General features: G+C 38.3%; 1 protein-coding gene across 1 annotated transcript; it reads right to left on the bottom strand.

The window, feature by feature from the left end:
- Positions 1–5,483: 5,483 nt before the first annotated feature.
- LOC128643942 (avidin-like) lies at positions 5,484–19,865 on the bottom strand. The gene is made up of 4 exons (XM_053696712.1): positions 19,795–19,865; positions 7,204–7,417; positions 6,471–6,588; positions 5,484–5,691 (listed from the first exon to the last, which is right to left on the bottom strand). The coding sequence occupies exons 1-4, from the start codon at positions 19,813–19,815 to the stop codon at positions 5,625–5,627; spliced, it is 420 nt and encodes a 139-aa protein (XP_053552687.1). The 5' UTR covers positions 19,816–19,865; the 3' UTR covers positions 5,484–5,624.
- Between the last annotated feature and the right edge of the window lie 257 nt (positions 19,866–20,122).

Genomic DNA, 20,122 nt, shown 5'->3' with positions numbered 1-20,122 from the left:
CTATGCAATAACCACAGCACATCTAATATCCTGAGATAATGCCAATTCCAGCATTAATCTTCAGACAGCATCAAAAGCAGCAGAGTACTTTTCTTCAGCACCAGTCTAAACCTAGTATGTTTCTGCCACCTTTCTATCTTTTATGCACAACCAGGACCTCTTGGAAGGGGAACTTAAAAAAATCTATAGAACAAGGACAGTGTTGTTGCTAGCCAGAAGAGATTCAATATAAAATCTCTGCAATGTCCTGGTTCCAGAGTTTATTTTAAATAAAAGTTGTGAAAGATCTATACTCAGTGGCATTATTGTATAGGCCTACTAGATATAAGGTCACACATCAAAAACCTCCCATGACGGGGCGTGTCTGGGCCGGGGCTGAAGATGGCCGCAAAAACTGGTAGCTCTAACTGAAACATTTACATTCCACCGTGTAATTACTAAACTCTAAGCCAGCCAACTTGAATTTGTACCCTAACAAGCAGGGGACATTTCACTGGATTAGATGAGACCACTCTCTGTGTGTTACAGAGCTATCCAGACCGGACCGCTGGGGACCTTGGTGGCCCTGTTCAAGGGATAGGCCTCAGCACCCTCCCCGGGGTACCGGGTAAATAGTGGATAATCTTACATCCACTCTCACTAACTCATCATGGAGGCATTCTACCTTGCTGTCAAGGCTCTAATGGAGGAGCGGGAAAAACAAATATCTCAGAGAATTGACCGAATCCTATTGCAGCAACCCGCACTACTTTCAAAACATGTTACAGTCTCACATAGTGAAACACTACTAAAAGATGTGCGTCTTCCTATATCCCATGGATTGAGCCTAAAGGACTGCCCGGCTGAGACGGAAACTGGGGAACTAGGGAGAGGTTCACCCACTGCTGACTCCTCTACTGGGGCCACAGAGGACCATGATCTTGAGCTGCTTGTTCAGGTTGGGGGAGATGGTGGTCCCGCTGCCGTTGCCTGTCCCGTTGGCTGCCTGTTAGCTACCTGGGGAGATGCGGCCGGCCTCCCCGGGTGGGGGATGGGGCCTTCCGGAGCAAGATTTTCCAAGGACAGCGGCGGCTCAGCTTGGGTGGGGGGCCGCCAGCTTACCGATGCCTGTGCATGTGTGAACATTGATGTCCGGGCTGGAATCGGATACATTTGGGAACTTTGCCTTGCCTCCAGGTAGGGACTGCACTCCTGTGACATCCTCGTTTTTCCCTTCATATGCTAATGATGGCCTCTGGGCCTGATATGCCATTTAAAAGAGACTTGCAGTTTCACCTGGACTACAGGATCTTAGTCATCTGTCCCACGCAACTGGCTTTAATTGCTATGCTCATACTTTGAAACAAGCCTTGTATATGTTCCTTTTACATGTTAGTATCTAAAAATATGTGCCTAGACCAGGATAAGGTTTAAATTTAATTGCCGTTCATTGAATAGCTTGGCGCTATATACCTAGAACAGTTTAATGATACAAGCTACAGATATATGTCGGCGTCATATATATTTTTCTGCTCATTATTTTTTAACGGAGCAGATCAATCCCCTCAGCTGCTGAGCGCAAGCATATGTTTATTCCTACGAACATTGCTGACAAGCAGTACCTGCATTGAATCAATATTACTGTGTGAACATAAGGACTGCATTTACATATATACTTGTTTCTCTTATATATTTGCCTTGTATTTGGTATGTCTAAAAATGTGTGCACAGCCCGGGATACTGATTGAACTTGAATATAGTAAGCTGAATGATTTTGACTCTACCTACTTAGAACAGGGTAATGGTGTAAGGTACAGATACGTGGTAGTGCTTAGAATGCTAGCCCCAGTTATATTTAAGGATTCGAGTCTATGTTCTCCTCAGTTTTAATTATTCTTTACTTATCCTGCACATGGGTTCAGTTTGCAAATCATTCTAGTTATTCCAATGCCTTTGTATGTTGTTTTGAATGCCAGGTTGTGTCATTGTGATGAGTGAGTGTGCAAATGTATACATGCATGCGCTGTAAATGCTGTTCAGCATTCCTAATGTACTACCCTTGGTGTTGAATTTTATGCAGAACTCCATAGAAAATCTTGCTAACATAAAGTTATGATAAGAGTTAAGTGTATAATATGTGTTACTTAATGGTTGTAGGGGCTGCCCAAAATATCCATCACACATATAACTCCATATCCCATAGAACTTCTTAGGACAAAGTGTATTTCTGAGATTATAATACTTGAATGTCCTGAGCGAAGTATAAGAGTGTATATTTCTATACTTGGGGGCAGAACTACTGAGGATTTCATGAGCATATCAGTTTAAAAAAAAAAGCAAAAGAACATTTTTGGCCCCTACCTGAGCAACATAGAGGCCCAAAACAGGCCTATATATCTTTATTTTTTTTCTTACTTTATTTAGAATAGGTCCAAGAGTGGACCTGCTAATATATACCCCAATATTTACCTCTGGATACTACTCTAAATTCGTGGCCCAGGAGTGGTCACAAATTCTTTATGGAGGTATGTTTAACTCTCACGTGTTTGTGTAGTCTAGGGGATTATCTTATTTTTATTTTATTCAATTATTTTGCCTTAGCATTAGGTCCATAAGTGGCCCTATTAACACTCTCCCAATTTCCACCCCTTAACTATATTTGACATCTAAGATCCGAAAGTGACCACTAACTTTGAGCCGGGGGGCACCTTATTTCTAATTTTTATGGGAGACTCTGATATAAGGCTATAAAGAAAAAGAGGTTTGTTGTGAAGTTTGCACCTTAAATTTTTGCTTTCTGTTATTGAGCCATAAATGGCATTGTATTCTGTAATATTAATGTGTTGGTCTTAGGGGGCCTGTCAAATACTTAGATACCTTGAAGGTCCTAGAGTGGACAGCCCAAAATATATGGACAGGCCTGTACGGACTTGATGTATTGATTTGTACTCTGATATGCTGATGTGCAGGTGAATGCCTAGGACCTTATTGTTTTATTTAGACATGCCATTCGCCCTGTATTGTGCAAACTTGTTGTCACTTGTTTTTGTAAACTTCAATAAAAATTACTAAAAAAAACCTCCCATGACAATAGGAGATGACTGGTCTGTTTGCAGTGGCTAAAACCCCCCCACAAAATAAGTGTGTTGATAGTCTAGGGAGGGGGTGGGCTGTTACAAATGGGAGGGTACAAGAGTTAGAAATGTAGCAGCGAGTAAGGCCAGTAGTCTGGTTGGTTGTATACGTAAATGCATCAGAAATAGTAAGGATCATTAGTTATGAATTCTTTACATAACAAGGCCGTATAACCAGAAAGGTATAACTACGGCCGGACTGGGAATAAAAAGCAGCCCTGGAAAATGTGGAGACCAGCCCTATTTTCCGTTGACTCAGTATAATGTGCACAACCCATTTTTCTCAAAGGAGATTATTGGGATACTCCTTCCCCCAATATTTTGTTTCAGAATTATATTAGTTTGTAATATAAAAAGTGCCAGATTGTTGTTATATGCACTCTAAAGACCAATTGCATCCATTAATCACCCCTTTAAATTGTAGCTTTCCAGCCCCAGCAGCCCACCGGGAAATTTCCTGGTATCCTGGTAGGCCAATCCGGCCTTGAACCTAGAACTCTAGTGCAAATTGTATCTAAATATCCTCAAAATCTTTTTACAGAGCAGCATGTATATTATAACTGTGGCTTACTAATGAGTTACCTTTGGGGGGTCCCAAAACAATTTTGCACTAGGGCTCTAAGTCAGCTGCGGATTAGCTCCTACCCTGAATTACAATTTCCAGTTATTAATTTCTATAGAAAAACACTGAATTAATATGTATTTTTGCTTATTTTAGAAAGATTACCTAATACAATTATAGATCCACAAACGTTTTGACTATACAGGTCAGAAATAACTCACATTGTATTGTTTACAACTATGTTTATTAAAATAATAATAAAGAGATGCATTTGTTCACAAAAAAAAAAAAACCTAGAACTCTGATCATTGGAAGGTTAATAATGTGGCCAATGGGCATAAATACTGATAGCTTAGAGAAGTGAGGTTATGTGACGGTGTTGAACATTCAAGGGGCTTAAAGGGAAACTGATAGTTAAAATCAGCAACACCAGAACAAGATGTCACAATATAAGGGGCAGCAGGTTCAGGGGTAATTTCCAGAGGCACTGGCAGAAAGTGGCTCATTCGTGGACTAGACTTCTGTTAGCGTTGGTAAAGACAAACTATGCTTGGGAGAAGCATATGGTTTTCCTGTAAAGTTGTCTCAGACCCGAGGTAAAATTTAAAAAAAAAAAAAAATTTGACAAAACCTTGCTCCTTTCTACATGAGCATATTGAGGTAGGCACTAGTAGTCTATTTCTAGAAGTGAGACTAATGTAAAATGCATTTTACCAGTGACTTGTTATACCATAGTATTAAAGATCTTTGAAAACTAGTTAGAGATTTTAGTATTCAAAATAACCAATTTTGTTAATTAAAACAACCTATTGCTCTTAAAAACACCACGTCCATTCAAAGCAGACCTCTAAATACAAAGGCCAATACTTAGGTGGTGAAATTTGTTTTTGCTTCAATAAGAAAAACCAGGAATTTCAATATTCAAGGGACAGTCTACACCAGAATATTTATTGTTTTAAGAGATAGACAATCCCTTTATTACCCATTCCCTAGTTTTGCATAACTAACAGTTATATAAATACAAGATAATCGGACGTAAAAAGTGTATCTAAGCCTCTGCAAACTGCCCCCTTATTGGTTAAAATGAGTCTGTCAAAAGAACTGAAATAAGTACTGGCTCATAGGAACTCCACGTGCATGAGCACAGTGTTATCTATATGAAACACATGAACTAACACCCTCTAGTGGTAAAAAGAGAAAATGCCCTGAGCTAAGAGGCAGCCTTCAAGGGCTTAGAAATTATATGAACCTCTTAGATTTAGCTTTCAACTAAGAATACCAAGAGAACAAAGCAAAATTGCTGATAGAAGTAAATTGGAAAATGGTTTTAAAAGGACATGCCCTATCTGAATAATGAAAGTTTGTTTTGGACTAGACTGACCCTTTTAGTAAACATTTTGACTTTTTATTTACACAGCTGGTATAACATCATTGGGAAACATTAAAGGAGAGGAGAAAAAATTGCAATACCATGTCCCTTTAAAAGGGAGACAGAAGCTGTGTATAGGGAAGAGTTGGACCTAACTTTAAAAACAAAGTTCTTTCATGTTTCAGAGGGCATGCAATATTAAATACATTTCCAAATTTACTTCATTCCTTTACTATTCTTTGTTGAAAAAAGCAGCAATGCACTGCAGGAAACTAGCTGAACACACTGACAAGAGGTATACATGCAGTCACCAATCAGCAGCTAGCTCCCAGTAAGTGCATTTCTGCACTTGAGCTTACCTAAGTATCCTTTTCCACAAACAATAACAAGAGAACAAAGAAAAGTTAGTTAATAGAAGTAAATTGGAAAGTTGCTTTAATATGGTCCTGAATCTTGAAAGAAAATGTTTGGGTTTCACGTTAGCTAAAATCCTATAAGTAGGGTGTATAGTTTGCCACAGCTACATATGTATGGGGTGTGTGAAGAGAACAAACAGATTTTGCAAGTTTGAAATTGTATTTTATTTTGACTCAGGCAGCGGATCCTGGTGATGCGGCTTCTTGGGATGAAAGGTGTTTTCGCCAATCCTGAAACAAATGAATTGCTAGATATTAGCTTTACCTCTTGCAATACAATGACCTATAGATAAGATATTAGATAACTGCTAGATACCCTGATGTATTCAAACAAGATTATTCTAAGAATGAGCAGATGTAAAAGTTATTTAAAAACAAAGAAATAAGTGTAAAGTTCTAGTGTCCATAAAGCCATTCCACCACCATGTTGTAACCTAGGTTTCCATCTAATCTCTGCTGAGATTCAGCTATAAATTAGTTTCTAGAGAGTGCAAACAGTTGTAGGGTATAAAGCAAAGTGTAGACAAGTTTGTACTTTTGAGAGTTTAATGTGTTGTCCCAGCAGATGCTAGAACTTTACAAAGGTGAGACTAACTCACATTTGAAAGGGCACAAAGTTTATAAACTATTTTTGCCTAAAAAAGGCAGGAAATAAAAATCCCCATTTCCCTTTTGAAGAGGCATTGTTTGTAATACACTGATATTAAGCTTTTCCTAGTAGCATTTTCTCTATGAATCATTAAGACCTGCTCAAAGCAGATTCTATTGGTGTCAGTGAGGCAAAATAATCTACTGGTGGCTCTTAAAATATAGGTGCAGAGAGCATATGTACATATGCTTACTAGAAGCATTTGGTAATGCAAAAAAGCTTCTATCCAAAGAAACGTTCTTATGCACATTTTTACATTTTCACATTAACCTGCATGCTCCGGGTATAATTCATTTGTGGCCATCTACTTCAGTGAATGTTACATGGGACAGAAGTGAGGGATAAAACAGAACTTCCTTACCTGGTGGCTGACCAGTTCTGGTCCTCGCTAGAGGCCTCTGCTCGCAGTAGCCATACGGTCCTTAGAACAGGGTGATGTGACCGCAAGAAGCACTGACCAGCCCATGTAGAGACTGAACCTGCCAGCAAGTTAGTGGTGAAAAGCTTTACTAATAAAATACAATACCTTGGAGAACCTGTGTACATAGGCCCTTAAATAAATTGTTTGGCCCATGAGTTTACTTGTTAAAGGGACACTAAACCCAATTTTTTTTTCTTTCATGATTCAGATAGAGCATGAGATTTTAAGCACCTTTCTAATTCACTCCTATTATCAATTTTTCTTTGTTCTCATGCTATCTTGATTTGAAAAAGTACTGTAAGCTTTAGAGCTGGACCATTTTTTGTTCAGCACCTGGGTAGCACTTGCTGATTTGTGGCTAAATGTAGCAAACCAATCAGCAAGCGCTACCAAGGTGCTGAACTAAAAATGGGCCGACTCCTAACCTTTCATTACTGCTTTTCCAAATAAAGATAGCAAGAGAACAAAGAAAAATTGATAATAGGAGTAAATTAGAAAGTTGCATGCTCTATCTGAATCATGAAAGAAAAAATTTGGGGTTAGTATCCCTTTAACTAAAATTAAGCTTAAAGGGACATTAAACTTCCAGTATTCAGATACTTTTGTTGAGTAACATAACTAGGACAGACACTTTATCCCTCCCACTCATCCCAAAACACTTGTATGGTCTCACCTCCTTCCCAGCTGACAGACATTGTGAAGGTAGGCTGATCACTTTGTCCCACAACTCCAAGCACCTTGCCAATAATTCCCTCTCCTGTTGCACCAGATGAAGATTCCACAGAGGAGTGGAAAGTACCACTGAGACGGGGCCCATCTGCTGATAGATTGAGCACAGATCCCAGCTCATTCAACCACACCCCAGACACATTACAGCGCTGTACTTGCTGAGGGAGACAGAACAGCACAGATTAATAATGTGCATCTTCACATGCAGATATTTAGTCTATTTACAGACACATCATGATAATCATACTCATTTTGAGATGGTGCAATGTATACGTTTTATTTAGTTTATGAGAAGTGTTTATTTTGTGTTATTCTTTTTATACGTATTACTAAATGTTGGCACGGGGGTGGGACCTACAAGCAGAAGGGGAACGAAGGCACTGGGCTGAGAGGCCCACAAGTTTATCCTGCCCAGGGCACTGCTAAACATAATGAATTCAATTTCGCTTGCATATTTTAAAGGGGCATTAAACGTATTACGGATTGCTGTACAGTAAAGCTCAGGAATTTAAAGACATGAAAGTCATGAGTCAGAGAGAACACTCATTGTAAGAGTGCCTCCCACATTTATTTCCATTACCAAATTTACATCTTTCTCTTGGTATCCTTTGTTGACAAGCATTTCTAGGTAGGAGCAGTGTATGACAACAGTGCATTTAATTGGCTGAACCACCCACCTGTCAAGCTTCTCAAAAAAAGAAATTCCAGAAGAGGCCCAGGTGGAATTGAAATAAACCTAGTATGTTTTTATGATAAGGCAGCAACTGGCAAAACCTATCCCTTACATTACAGATAAAGGTTAGAATGTTTTCCCATGAGTGTAACATCAACTGTGTGCTCTTTTCAGAGTCTAGCGGTGCATGGACCTTTGTCTGAGATCAATCTCCTACACTACTCTGTCCATACAAGTTATTTATAGTTACTATTAAAGAGTAAGCCTGGGTAGGCTCAGCTAGCTCTGAAACAAGAGGGGTGTGTGCGCAGACACCAACTAGCTTCCAGTAGTGCATTGCTGCTCTTGGTAATCTTTTTAATGAAGGACATTATGAAGAAAAACATACAAGATGAGACAAAAGTTGCATGCGCTCAGAAATATTAAACTTCACTGTCCCTTTAATACACTACAATCTAACATGCATGTCTTAAAGGGACAAGAAAATAAAATTATATATAAAAATATTTTGATTTAGCGAACACAAGTTTAAACAACTTTCCAATTTACTTCTATTATCAAATTTGCTTCATTTTCTTGGTATCTTTGTTGGAGTAGCACTGAACTCTTGGGAGTTAGCTAAACACATCAGGTGACCCAATCACAAAATGCATAAATATACATCCACCAATCAGAATCTAGCTCTTAATGTATTGGTAGAGGTGCCGGCATTAGAAATAGTAAGGTTGTTATGCCACTTTACAGATCATTAGTTAGGCCTCATCTTGAGTATTGTGGGCAGTTGTGGATACCATATCTTCTTTGAATCTGTGCAAAGGAGGCTACCAAAATGGTACATGGTCTTTTTAAAAAAAAAAAAAAAAAAAAAACCAGAATATGCTCAATGAACTAAATATTTATAGCTTAGATCAGGGCTCGACAAACCCAGGGAGCCACTGGCTCCTAGAATTTTACCCCTGGCTCCTATCTTTTTGGGTTATTCTCCATATATCTATATAGCTACGACTGTCTGGCTCCTGAAAATATGTCTGGCTCCTAAATATTCTTACTGGCTCCTAATTTTTAAACAGATTTGTCGAGCACTGGCTTAGATGAGAGAAGGGAAATAGGTGATATGATAGCAACTTTCAAGTATATTAAAGGGCTTAGTAAAGCAGAGGCTGTGGGTATGTGACAAAGAAAATTGATTCAAGAACAAGGGGTCAAGCTCTCAAGGGTAGTAGATTCAGGAGTAATTTGCATCAGCACTTTATAGACAGAGCAATTGATTCATGGAATAAACTTCCACAAGAGGTAGTAATGGCAAACCCTGTGGGGGACTTTAAGAATGCCTGGGCCAAGCATAAGGGTAACCTACAAACTAGATAAGTTTATACTTTAGGAAATATCAGGAAGACTTGCTGGGCCTATGGCTCTTATCTGCCATTATAGTCTAATGTGTATTAAAGCAAATAACATTACATTATGGAAACAGAGCATACACACCACTATTTTACAATTTGATACAACATTCATACAAATATCTTTATTCACACACTATAGCTAAATACAATCAACAACTTTCATTTAAAGGCACAGTGAAGTAAAGACAGGGAAAATCATTAACTAAATGAGAGTACAATGTTTGAAATGAATATTTTACATGTACAAAAAATTGCTTTAAGAGTAAATAAATAAAAGGAGCCTGGGAGACTATAAAAAAAAAGGCAATGAGGGAGATCCCTGGGAGAAAAAAAAAAAAAAGCCACCCTAACCACAAGCATTTTTTTGTCACCCTCAGTCACTAAATAAGAACAGCAGTTTTACTTACCAAATCTGTACTGCAAGCAGACAGGAAACAGGCTGCAAGCAGCACACTCTGCATCACACATGAAACCATCTCAGTACCAAAAGCTCTCAGAATAAACTATCCCAGCCCTAAAGGGCTGATTATATAACACAACAGGCTAATTATCCAATTGGTTTAGGCTCACCTGTGAACTACAAATGTTTGCTAAATAGGTACAACATGTGAGCACTGCATTGTGGGTCAGTAAACTTGATGAGATGCAGACCAGACTCTAAGTGGTGGTGCTGATTCTGTAACAACAACAACAACAACAACACCTTTAACCCTTTCGTGACAGGGTTAAAGTGCCTACATCGGAACAACTGTTCCGATGTAGACAAATTGAAACTACGCGATCGTGCATACGATCGCGAGATTTCAATTATTGGATCGCATCTGGGGGGCGTCCCTACAATCCTAGGAACGCCCTCCAGACCGCGATTAAATCCCTGAAGCACAGAAGGCTTCAGGACAGCCGTTAGTTATGACGTTCCATTCCGTCATAACGGCTTTAAAGCCCAGTCTAATTATGACGGAATGGAACGGCATAACGGCTTTAAAAGGTTAAGCAGTCAGAGGAACAAATGCAATAATGGGGAGCACAGGACATTCTGCAATTGTTTGCCAAGAAATAATTGCAATGCTTTGCAGGCACTTTTGTTAGAGATAGACAAGAGTAATGTTCTGCAGAAACTGGAAAAGGTGAAAAGCATGAATGAAGGGACCTCGTAGTGTTGGAGCAATTATAATTTTCTAACTCATGATTCACTGTCACAGACCAGGTTTTAATGAGTTTTTTATTATTAATAAAACAAGTTTAGGAACTGACAGCAATGCATATTTACATTATAGCTTTTGATTGGTAATCAGGGATGAAGAAGGGAAAATGTTCTGCAGATATATCTGGTAACCTTTATTGTGTTAGTTATAGATGATCACGTTTTCCATTTCTGCATGTGAAATAGTTCATTGAGATTGAAAAATGTGCACTGTTCTTTAATTACAATCTGTACCATGTGCAATGATCTGCAGTTCTGGCATCCGACTCTTAGTAATTAAAGGGACAGAATACTCCAGAATTGTTATTGTTTAAAAATATAGATAATCCCTTTTTTACCCATTCCCCAGTTTTGCATAACCAACACGGTTATATTAATATACCTCTGCAGAATGCCCTCTTATTTTAGTTATTTTGACAGACATACATTTTAGCCAATCAGTGCTGTTATCTATATGGTACACATGAACTAATGCTGTGATTTTTTTTTAAATGCATTCAGATAAGAGGCAGCCTTCAAGGGCTTAGAAATTAGCATATGCGCCTACCTAGGTTTAGCTTTCAACAAAGAATACAAAGAGAACAAAGCAAATTTGATGATAAAAGTAAATTGTAAAGTTGTTTAAAATTGCATGCCCTATCTAAATCATGAAATTTTAATTTTGACTAGACTGTCCCTTTAAGACAGGTGGAATATTCTGCAGATGTACAACCTAGCTAGCAGTTATTAGTTTCCAATAAAGGGTTACTTAGAAATGACATGAAACTTTTTTTTGTTAATATAGGGGTCCTGCACAAAACTTTACAAAAACTTCTCATATGATTTAACTACAAAATTGATTGTTAAAGGGACAGTCAACATAAAAAAAACTTATTTATTAAAAAAAACTGTTTCACATTCCTAGTTGTAATATTCTAAACCCTTATTAATGTAATAATTTATCATATGTCGGTCTTTAAAAAATTTTTAGTGCCCCTCACTGAATCTGCCGCTCCCAGTGCCTACTTCGTCCTTTTACCTCTATCAATCGCATACCCCCCAACTGTCCCGATTTTCGCGGAACAGTCCCGATTTTAGGGGTCTGTCCCGGGTTGCTTGCCATCTGTCCCGATTTTCCCCATGCATTATAAAAAAAAAAATTTTTTAAATTCTATTGGGCCCATACTCAGAAGCAGCTGACTTTGCTCTCACAGGGTTAGATACCTGTTAGATTCCCTGTGGAAAAGTTATGGTGTGTGGGTTAAGCAGGAGTAAGAAGGCTGTATACACTCTGACCACGGGTAATGGTGACATCTCTAACCTACCTCTGGTAGTGATGATGTCTAACCCCTGGTGATACTAGCATGCCCTCAGTTTTATAAAAAGAGCAGTGCTAATACCAGGGTAACGAACAGTGGCAGCCGCAGACTGCCAGATAATGTGCTTGCCAACCCCAGGACCCCATACAATGAATTACAGATACCCAGCCATATATGATGAAGTGTGTGTGTCTATCTGTATCCATAACTGTGTGTGTGTGTATCTGTATGTATAAGTTTATGCTATGTAGTGTGTGTGTCTGCATGTATAAATGTAAGCTATGTAGTGTGTGTATCTGCATGTATAAGTGTGTATCTGAATGTATAAGTGTATGCTATGTAGTGTGTGTCTGCATGTATAAGTGTATACCATGTAGTGTCTGTATCTGCATGTATAAGTGTATACTATGTAGTGTCTGTGTATCTGCCTGTATAAGTGTATGCTATGTAGTGTGTGTGTATCTGCATGTATAAGTGTGTGCTATGTAATGTGTGTGTATCTGCATGCATAAGTGTATGCTATGTAGTGTGTGTGTGTGTGTGTATCTGCATGTATAAGTGTATGCTATGTAGTGTGTGTGCGTATGTGCATGTATAAGTGTATGCTATGTAGTGTGTGTGTGTATCTGCATGTGTAAGTGTATGCTATGTAGTGTGTGTATCTGAATGTATAAGTGTATGCTATGTAGTGTGTGTGTATCTGCATGTATAAGTGTATGCTATGTAGTGTGTGTGTGTGTGTATCTGCATGTATAAGTGTATGCTATGTAGTGTGTGTGTGTATCTGCATGTATAAGTGTATGCTATGTAGTGTGTGTGTATCTGCATGTATAAGTGTATGCTATGTAGTGTGTGTATCTGAATGTATAAGTGTATGCTATGTAGTGTGTGTGTGTATCTGCATGTATAAGTGTATGCTATGTAGTGTGTGTGTATCTGCATGTATAAGTGTATGCTATGTAGTGTGTGTGTGTATCTGCATGTATAAGTGTATGCTATGTAGTGTGTGTGTATCTGCATGTATAAGTGTATGCTATGTAGTGTGTGTGTATCTGCATGTATAAGTGTATGCTATGTAGTGTGTGTGTATCTGCATGTATAAGTGTATGCTATGTAGTGTGTGTGTGTATCTGCATGTAGAAGTGTATGCTATGTAGTGTGTGTGTAAGTGTATGATATGTAGAGTGCTACTGTGCATTTTTGCTGACTTTAAAGGCCAGAATCTAAAATATTAATGGGGAATGCAGAGAGCAGTTTTAAAGAATTTATTATTAAATGTCTAATTAAGATAAAAATATTTAGCAATGTCTTTGCAAAGGCTAATTAAATACATAGCTTACATAGCCATACCAGTGGTTTGAGTTTGTATTTGATTTGCTGCCTAAGTGTATTAAAATATATGACTTTAGAATTTTATTTATATTACTTTAATCTTATGTTTTTTTTAAACCCCGCCCACCACATTTAATTTTTTTTGCCGTACGGGGGGGGGGGGGTAGGGGGTGTGTCCCTCTTTTGAATTTTGAAATGTTGGGAGGTATGCAATCGGTCGCGCCATTGAACTGTTATGGATGTGCGCCGCTTTACTCCTCTCATATCCCCTTGCGAATGTGCACTTGTTTAGCTACTGACGAAAATGTTGTTTCGGCAGAGCAGCACATAGAAGAGGGAGCATAAGTCAGAGCTAATGTCATGCCATATAATTGTATAATTGCTCGTTTTAATTAGGGGGTTCTATGAGACTCACAAGGACAAATACAAAGAATAGTCCTAACACCGGCTGTCATGTGAATCACAAAGTCAAACGCTTCACGCTTTACATGACAGCTTGTTGTCACAGCGGAGAACATTAACACAACTTCTATCTAAAAGCAAGAACGTGCTGAGGAGCAATAAAGGGGCGTGACAAAACCCCACAAAGGGAGTCACATGCTAGCGCAGCAAGAGCTTGAGACGCAGAATCAAGGGAGAGGCGGGGCATAGTTTTTGACTGACAAAATTAATTTAAAGATTTAAAATGAAAAACTAAGCATTTAATATATAATATATATGTATTTTACTTTGAATAAAAACTTTAGATGACATCAAATAGATGAATGTTTACTGGCACTTTAAAGGATTGTGATGTAAAGAGGTTGCAAGTTATAGGTGAGAACTGTGATGAAATGCTCTGCAGTGAAATGATATATTAGGCCTGTGCATTCAGATCATTTGTTCTGATCCTAATGCGGAAGGAGAAGGCTGCACGTGACATTCGTCTCCTTTCAGAGCTGTATTCTAGTGAAAGTGAAACACTCTAAGATATGGATTTGCACAGATCTTAGTGTGTTTTACTATCACAAGAATAAATGCAGCTCCGAAAAGAGACGAATGACGCGAGCGACCTCCTCCTTCCACATTTGTATCATAGCGAATTATCTAAATGCACAGGCCTAGTTAACGTAAATTTAAAAAAGTCTCAAAGTACATTAACCCCTTAATGACCGAGGACGTGCAGGGTACGTCCTCAGAAAAAAGGCAGTTAACGCCTGAGGACGTACCCTGCACGTCCTCGGTGTGGAAAGCAGCTGGAAGCGATCCTGCTCGCTTCCAGCTGCTTTCCGGTTATTGCAGTGATGCCTCGATATGGAGGCATCCTGCAATAACCTTAGATGGCCATCCGATGCAGAGAGAGCAACTCTGTGGCCCTCTCTGCACCGGACATCGATGGCCGGTATCGTTGGTGGGTGGGAGCCGGTGTGGGAGGTGGGTGGCGGCCATCGATGGCCCTGGTCATGTGGAAGGGGGCGGGATCGTGGGCGTGGAAGTTCGGGCGCGCGCACGTGCACGAGGGGGCGCCCGCCGGGGCAGGGACCGGGTGGGGACCGCTGCACTACAGAAAAAAATGTGTCCCAAAATAAAAGTGGGACCAATAATTTAAAAAAAAAAAACCCTTAGGCGTTATTTAGGTGGTGGGGGTTGGTCCGTGGGGGGGGGGGGGGGAAGCTACACTACAGAAAAAATAAAAAAAAAAATAAACATTTAATTGTGCAAACTGGGTACTGGCAGACAGCTGCCAGTACCCAAGATGGCCCCCAATAAGGCAGAGGGGGAGGCTTAGAGAGCTGTTTTGGGGGGGATCAGGGAGGTTGGGGGCTAAGGGGGGATCCTAAACACAGCATATGTAAATATGCTTTTGTTTTTTTTCTTTAAAAAAAAAAAAAAAATCTTTTATTTTAGTACTGGCAGACTTTCCGCCAGTACTTAAGATGGCGGGGACAATAGTGGGGTGGGGGAGGGAAGGGAGCTGTTTGGGAGGGATCAGGGGGTGGGATGTGTCAGGTGGGAGGCTGAACTCTACACGAAAGCTAAAATTAACCCTGCAAGCTCCCTACACACTACCTAATTGACCCCTTCACTGCTAGCCATAATACACGTGTGATGCGCAGCAGCATTTAGCAACTTTCTAATTACCAAAAAGCAACGCCAAAGTCATATATGTCTGCTATTTCTGAACAAAGGGCATCCCAGAGAAGCATTTACAACCATTTGTGCCATAATTGCACAAGCTGTTTGTAAATAATTTCAGTGAGAAACCTAAAATTGTGAAAAAATTAACGTTTTTTTTAATTTGATCGCATTTGGCGGTGAAATGGTGGCATGAAATATACCAAAATGGGCCTAGATCAATACTTGGGGTTGTCTACTACACTACACTAAAGCTAAAATTAACCCTAGAAGCTCCCTACATGCTCCCTAATTAACCCCTTCACTGCTGGGCATAATACACGTATTTTGCGCAGGGGCATTTAGCAGCCTTCTAATTACCAAAAAGCAAAGCCAAAGCCATATATGTCTGCTATTTCTGAACAAAGGGGATCCCAGAGAAGCATTTACAACCATTTATGCTATAATTGCATAAGTTGTTTGTAAATAATTTCAGTGAGAAACCTAAAGTTTGTGAAAATATTTGTGAAAAAGTGAACAATTCTTTTTATTTGATCGCATTTGGCGGTGAAATGGTGGCATGAAATATACCAAAATGGGCCTAGATCAATACTTTGGGATGTCTTCTAAAAAAAAATATATACATGTCAAGGGATATTCAGGGATTCCTGACAGATATCAGTGTCCCAATGTAACTAGCGCTAATTTTGAAAAAAAGTGGTTTGGAAATAGCAAAGTGCTACTTGTATTTATGGCCCTATAACTTATAAAAAAAGCAAAGAACTTGTAAACATTGGGTATTTCTAAACTCAGAACAAAATTTAGAAACTATTTAGCATGGGTGTTTTTTGGTGGTTGTAGAAGTGTAACAGATTTTGGGGGTCAAAGTTAGAAAAAATGTGTTTTTTTCCATTTTTTCCTCATATTTTATAATGTTTTTTATAGTAAATTATAAGACATGATGAAAATAATGGTATCTTTAGAAAGTAAATTTAATGGCGAGAAAAACGGTATATAATATGTGTGGGTACAGTAAATGAGTAAGAGGAAAATTACAGCTAAACACAAACACCGCAACAATGTAAAAATAGCCTTGGTCCCAAACGGACAGAAAATGGAAAAGTGCTGTGGTCATTAAGGGGTTAAAGGGACATTGAACCCAAATATTTTCTTTCACGATTCAGATAGAGCAGCAGTTTTAAGCAACTTTCTAATTTACTCCTATGATCAATTTTTCTTTGTTCTCTTGCTATCTTTTTTTTAAAAAGCAGGAATGTAAAGCATAGGAGCTGGCCCAGAAACTGGGTTATGCTTGCTTATTGGTGGCTAAATGTCACCCACCAATAAGCAAGCGCTATCCATGGTGCTGAACCTAAAATGGGCCGGCTCCTAAGCTTTAGATTCCTGCTTTTTAAATAAAAATAGCAAGAGAACGAAGAGAAATTTATAATAGGAGTAAATTAGAAAGTTGCTAAAAATTGCTGGAAGAAAAAAGTAGCAGGCACTCGAGATGAAGGTAAAAGTAAAAAAATTCCAAACTTTATTCCAAAACTTGTCTGGCAATTAAAAAGACTATAAGTCCATAAAACAGGCACAAAACAAAAACGCAGGTAACGTTTAACATTCGCGTCCTCTACATTGCTGCTCTGTCTGAATCATTAAAGAACAAAATTGGGTTTAGTGTCCCTTTAAACACAACCTTTAATGTACCTTCATATCTGAGAAGAATTGTGTAATTAATAATGCAGCTTTATTTTGTCAAATATATTATTTTATGTTTTTCACTGATTTTCCCTGTTTCCCAAAACAAAAGGACCTTTGCTAGCCAATCACAAACTAATACTCACATATATAACATGAACGCTGTTTGCACATGTGCAGTTAGGGAAAGAAAGACCCTCTTCTCTTCCCTTAAAGGGATATTAAACCCAATTTTTTTTCTTTCATGATTCAGACAGAGCATGCAATTTAAAGCAACTTTCTAATTTACTCCTATTATCAAATTTTCTTTGTTCTCTTGCTATCTTTATTTAATAAAGAAGGCATCTTAGCTAAGGAGTCAGCAAATTTTTGGTTCAGGCCCTGGACAGCACTCATTTATTAGTGGGTACATTTAGCCACCAATCAGCAAGCACAACCCAGTTGTGAACCAAAAATGGGCCGGCTTCTAAGCTTACATTCTTGCTTTTTCAAATAAAGATAGCAAGAGAATGAAGAAAATTGATTATAGGAGTAAATTAGAAAGTTGCTTAAAATTGCATGCTCTATCTGAATCATAAAAGAAAAAAATTTGGGTTCAGTGTCCCTTTAAGGGGGTTTAGCACTGATTCAGTTACTTAGTACATGTCTACTACAGACATTTTATTGTTTAAAAAGATAGATAATCCCTTTATTACCCATTCCCCAGTTTTGCATAACCAACACTGTTATATTTATATACTTTTAACCTCTGTGATTACCATGTATATAAACCTCTGCAGACTGCCCCTTATCTCAGTTTTTTGTTGTTGTTTTTTTTTTTTACACAAACTTGCCTTTTAGCCAATCAGTGCTGACTCACAAATAATTCCACATGAGTGAGTACAATGTTATCTATATGGCACACATGAACTAGTACTGTCTAGCTGTGGACAACTTAAGATTTACTGAGATAAGTGGTTTAGCTTTCAACAAAGAATATCAAGAGAATAAAGCAAATTTGATGATAAAAGTAAATTGGAAAGTTTAAAATTGCACCCCTATCTGAATCATGAAAGTTTAATTTTGACTAGACTGTCCCTTTAACAGGTATTTAAATAGATATTTATTCATTTTTAATCTCCATCTAATAGCCAAATATATATTTTTCTTCTTAAAACGGGGAGAGTCCACAGCTGCATTTATTACTTTTGGGAAATACAGAACCTGGCCACCAGGAGGAGAAAAAGACACCGCAGCCAAAGGCTTAAATACCTCCCCCACTTCCCTCATCCCCCAGTCATTCTTTGCCTTTTGTCACAGGTGGTTGGCAGAGAAGTGTTGGAAGATTATGGATTACTCTCTTATGGAGGGTAGTACTCTTCAAGATGGGATGGGAGTTTTAAGTAGTCCTGTCAGCCTCTCAGTGAGAGCATGGATGAAAGTTAGAGTCTGGAGATGCAGGGAGAGTCTTTCTGCGAATCCATGCCTACTTATATTAACAACTCCACACAGGGCCGGATTTACATCTCAGGTGCCTGTAGGCACAAAAACCTGAAGCCCCCCCCCCCCCCCCAAAAAAAAAAAAGTGGAAAAAAATGAGGACTTTTTTTATTATTATTTAGGACAACTAAAAATAAATATTAGATGTAAAATTGCATTTTTCCTTTTATGGAGATACACAAATACATACACCAATTGCAATATTTGTTGTACTGGAAGCTACACCAAAAATCAATATTCACTTGACTCAAATGGCCATACAATTTCTATTATGTATAACAAAAACAAATCATGTTAAACTTTTAATGCAAAATATTCTAAAGAAAACCATATTTAAAGGGACATAAAATGTGACAGTTTGCTAGAGCATTTTAATATTGCATTAGTGCTTGCACAGAAGTGTGTTAGCCTCTTGCAAAAGAGTTAAACACATAGTCAATGTAAGTTCTGAGACAGCAATACACAGCTGTGCAGACCCAGATGGGCTCATAGGACATGTTTATTGACAAGCCATTAGTGTATTGCTTTTCTGGAGATGACTTTGACTATGTGCTTAACATTTTGTTGGAGTTAAACACAGTTTTGTGTAAACAATAGCAATATTAAAACTAGCAGCATGCAAGCTCATCAACAACCTGTGTAGCCAGTGGAAGAAAACATAAAATGTAGGTATTTTTTCCACTACATGAAAAAAATCTTGTGAACTCTAATATTTTTGGTACAAATACACACAGATGTTACATTTATTTTGTTCTGAAATATAAATATAATATGATGTTGCTCTCAAAGGAAAACACGGAATGTTGTAGATTAAATGTAATTCAGGGGTCAACAAATGTGTTTAAAATTAGAAATTAGAAATTCAATTTACCACAATACAAAAATACCACACTTACTTGATAAAAGAACAGATTAACAATTTTTTATGTGATGTGTGTGTGTATGTATGTATATATATATATATATATATATATATATACACACATACATATACATACATATACATACATACATACAAATATGCCAAGTGAGTGGTTTACACACATACACATTTTACAGCCTTACAGTCTACAAACTTTGTTGTCAAAGTGCCCTAAAGGCTGTAAATCACAATTGGCAGCTTGTAATAAAGAGCAGAGCAGCTAGTCCCACATAACCTCCACACCTCCAAGTCCTTTATAGAACAAAAACATTCATCCTGAAGCAGAATTTAACCCCCTGGCTATAAAAATGCCCTACAGCACATAACAAGTGAATACACTGCAACCCTCTCTGGTAGCCAAGGGGTTAAAGTACTCTGCTTGTTATGTTGTCATTCTAGGCAGCATTAGAAGCCTTGTACAGTCCTAACCTGTTGTTTTGAAGCTTTCATTCCTCAACAAAAAGTTTCTGCACCACATCAGCATGAAGCTTGGCTGTGTGAGGCAACAGAAGTACATAAAATAAAAGTGAAACTAAACATGCCTGGCGAAAATGGGAGGGGTTTAGTTTTAATATTTGCCCCTCTCTCCTTCATGGCTCCCTCAACTGCTGTAACATATTCCCAATAAACACTCGACTCTGTAAGCACCTGGCAGCACAATTCTTACTAAAATTAATGCCCTCACAAAAAAAATATTTTTTTTTTTTTTATTACTGACAGGCAGGCGCCCCTCACTGCAAGGCGCCTGTAGGCACAT

The sequence above is a fragment of the Bombina bombina genome, chromosome 1, assembly GCF_027579735.1.
Source record: "Bombina bombina isolate aBomBom1 chromosome 1, aBomBom1.pri, whole genome shotgun sequence".
NCBI classification, from domain to species: domain Eukaryota; kingdom Metazoa; phylum Chordata; class Amphibia; order Anura; family Bombinatoridae; genus Bombina; species Bombina bombina.
Note: the sequence above shows the minus strand (reverse complement) of the source record. Positions and strands in the feature narration are given on the sequence as shown.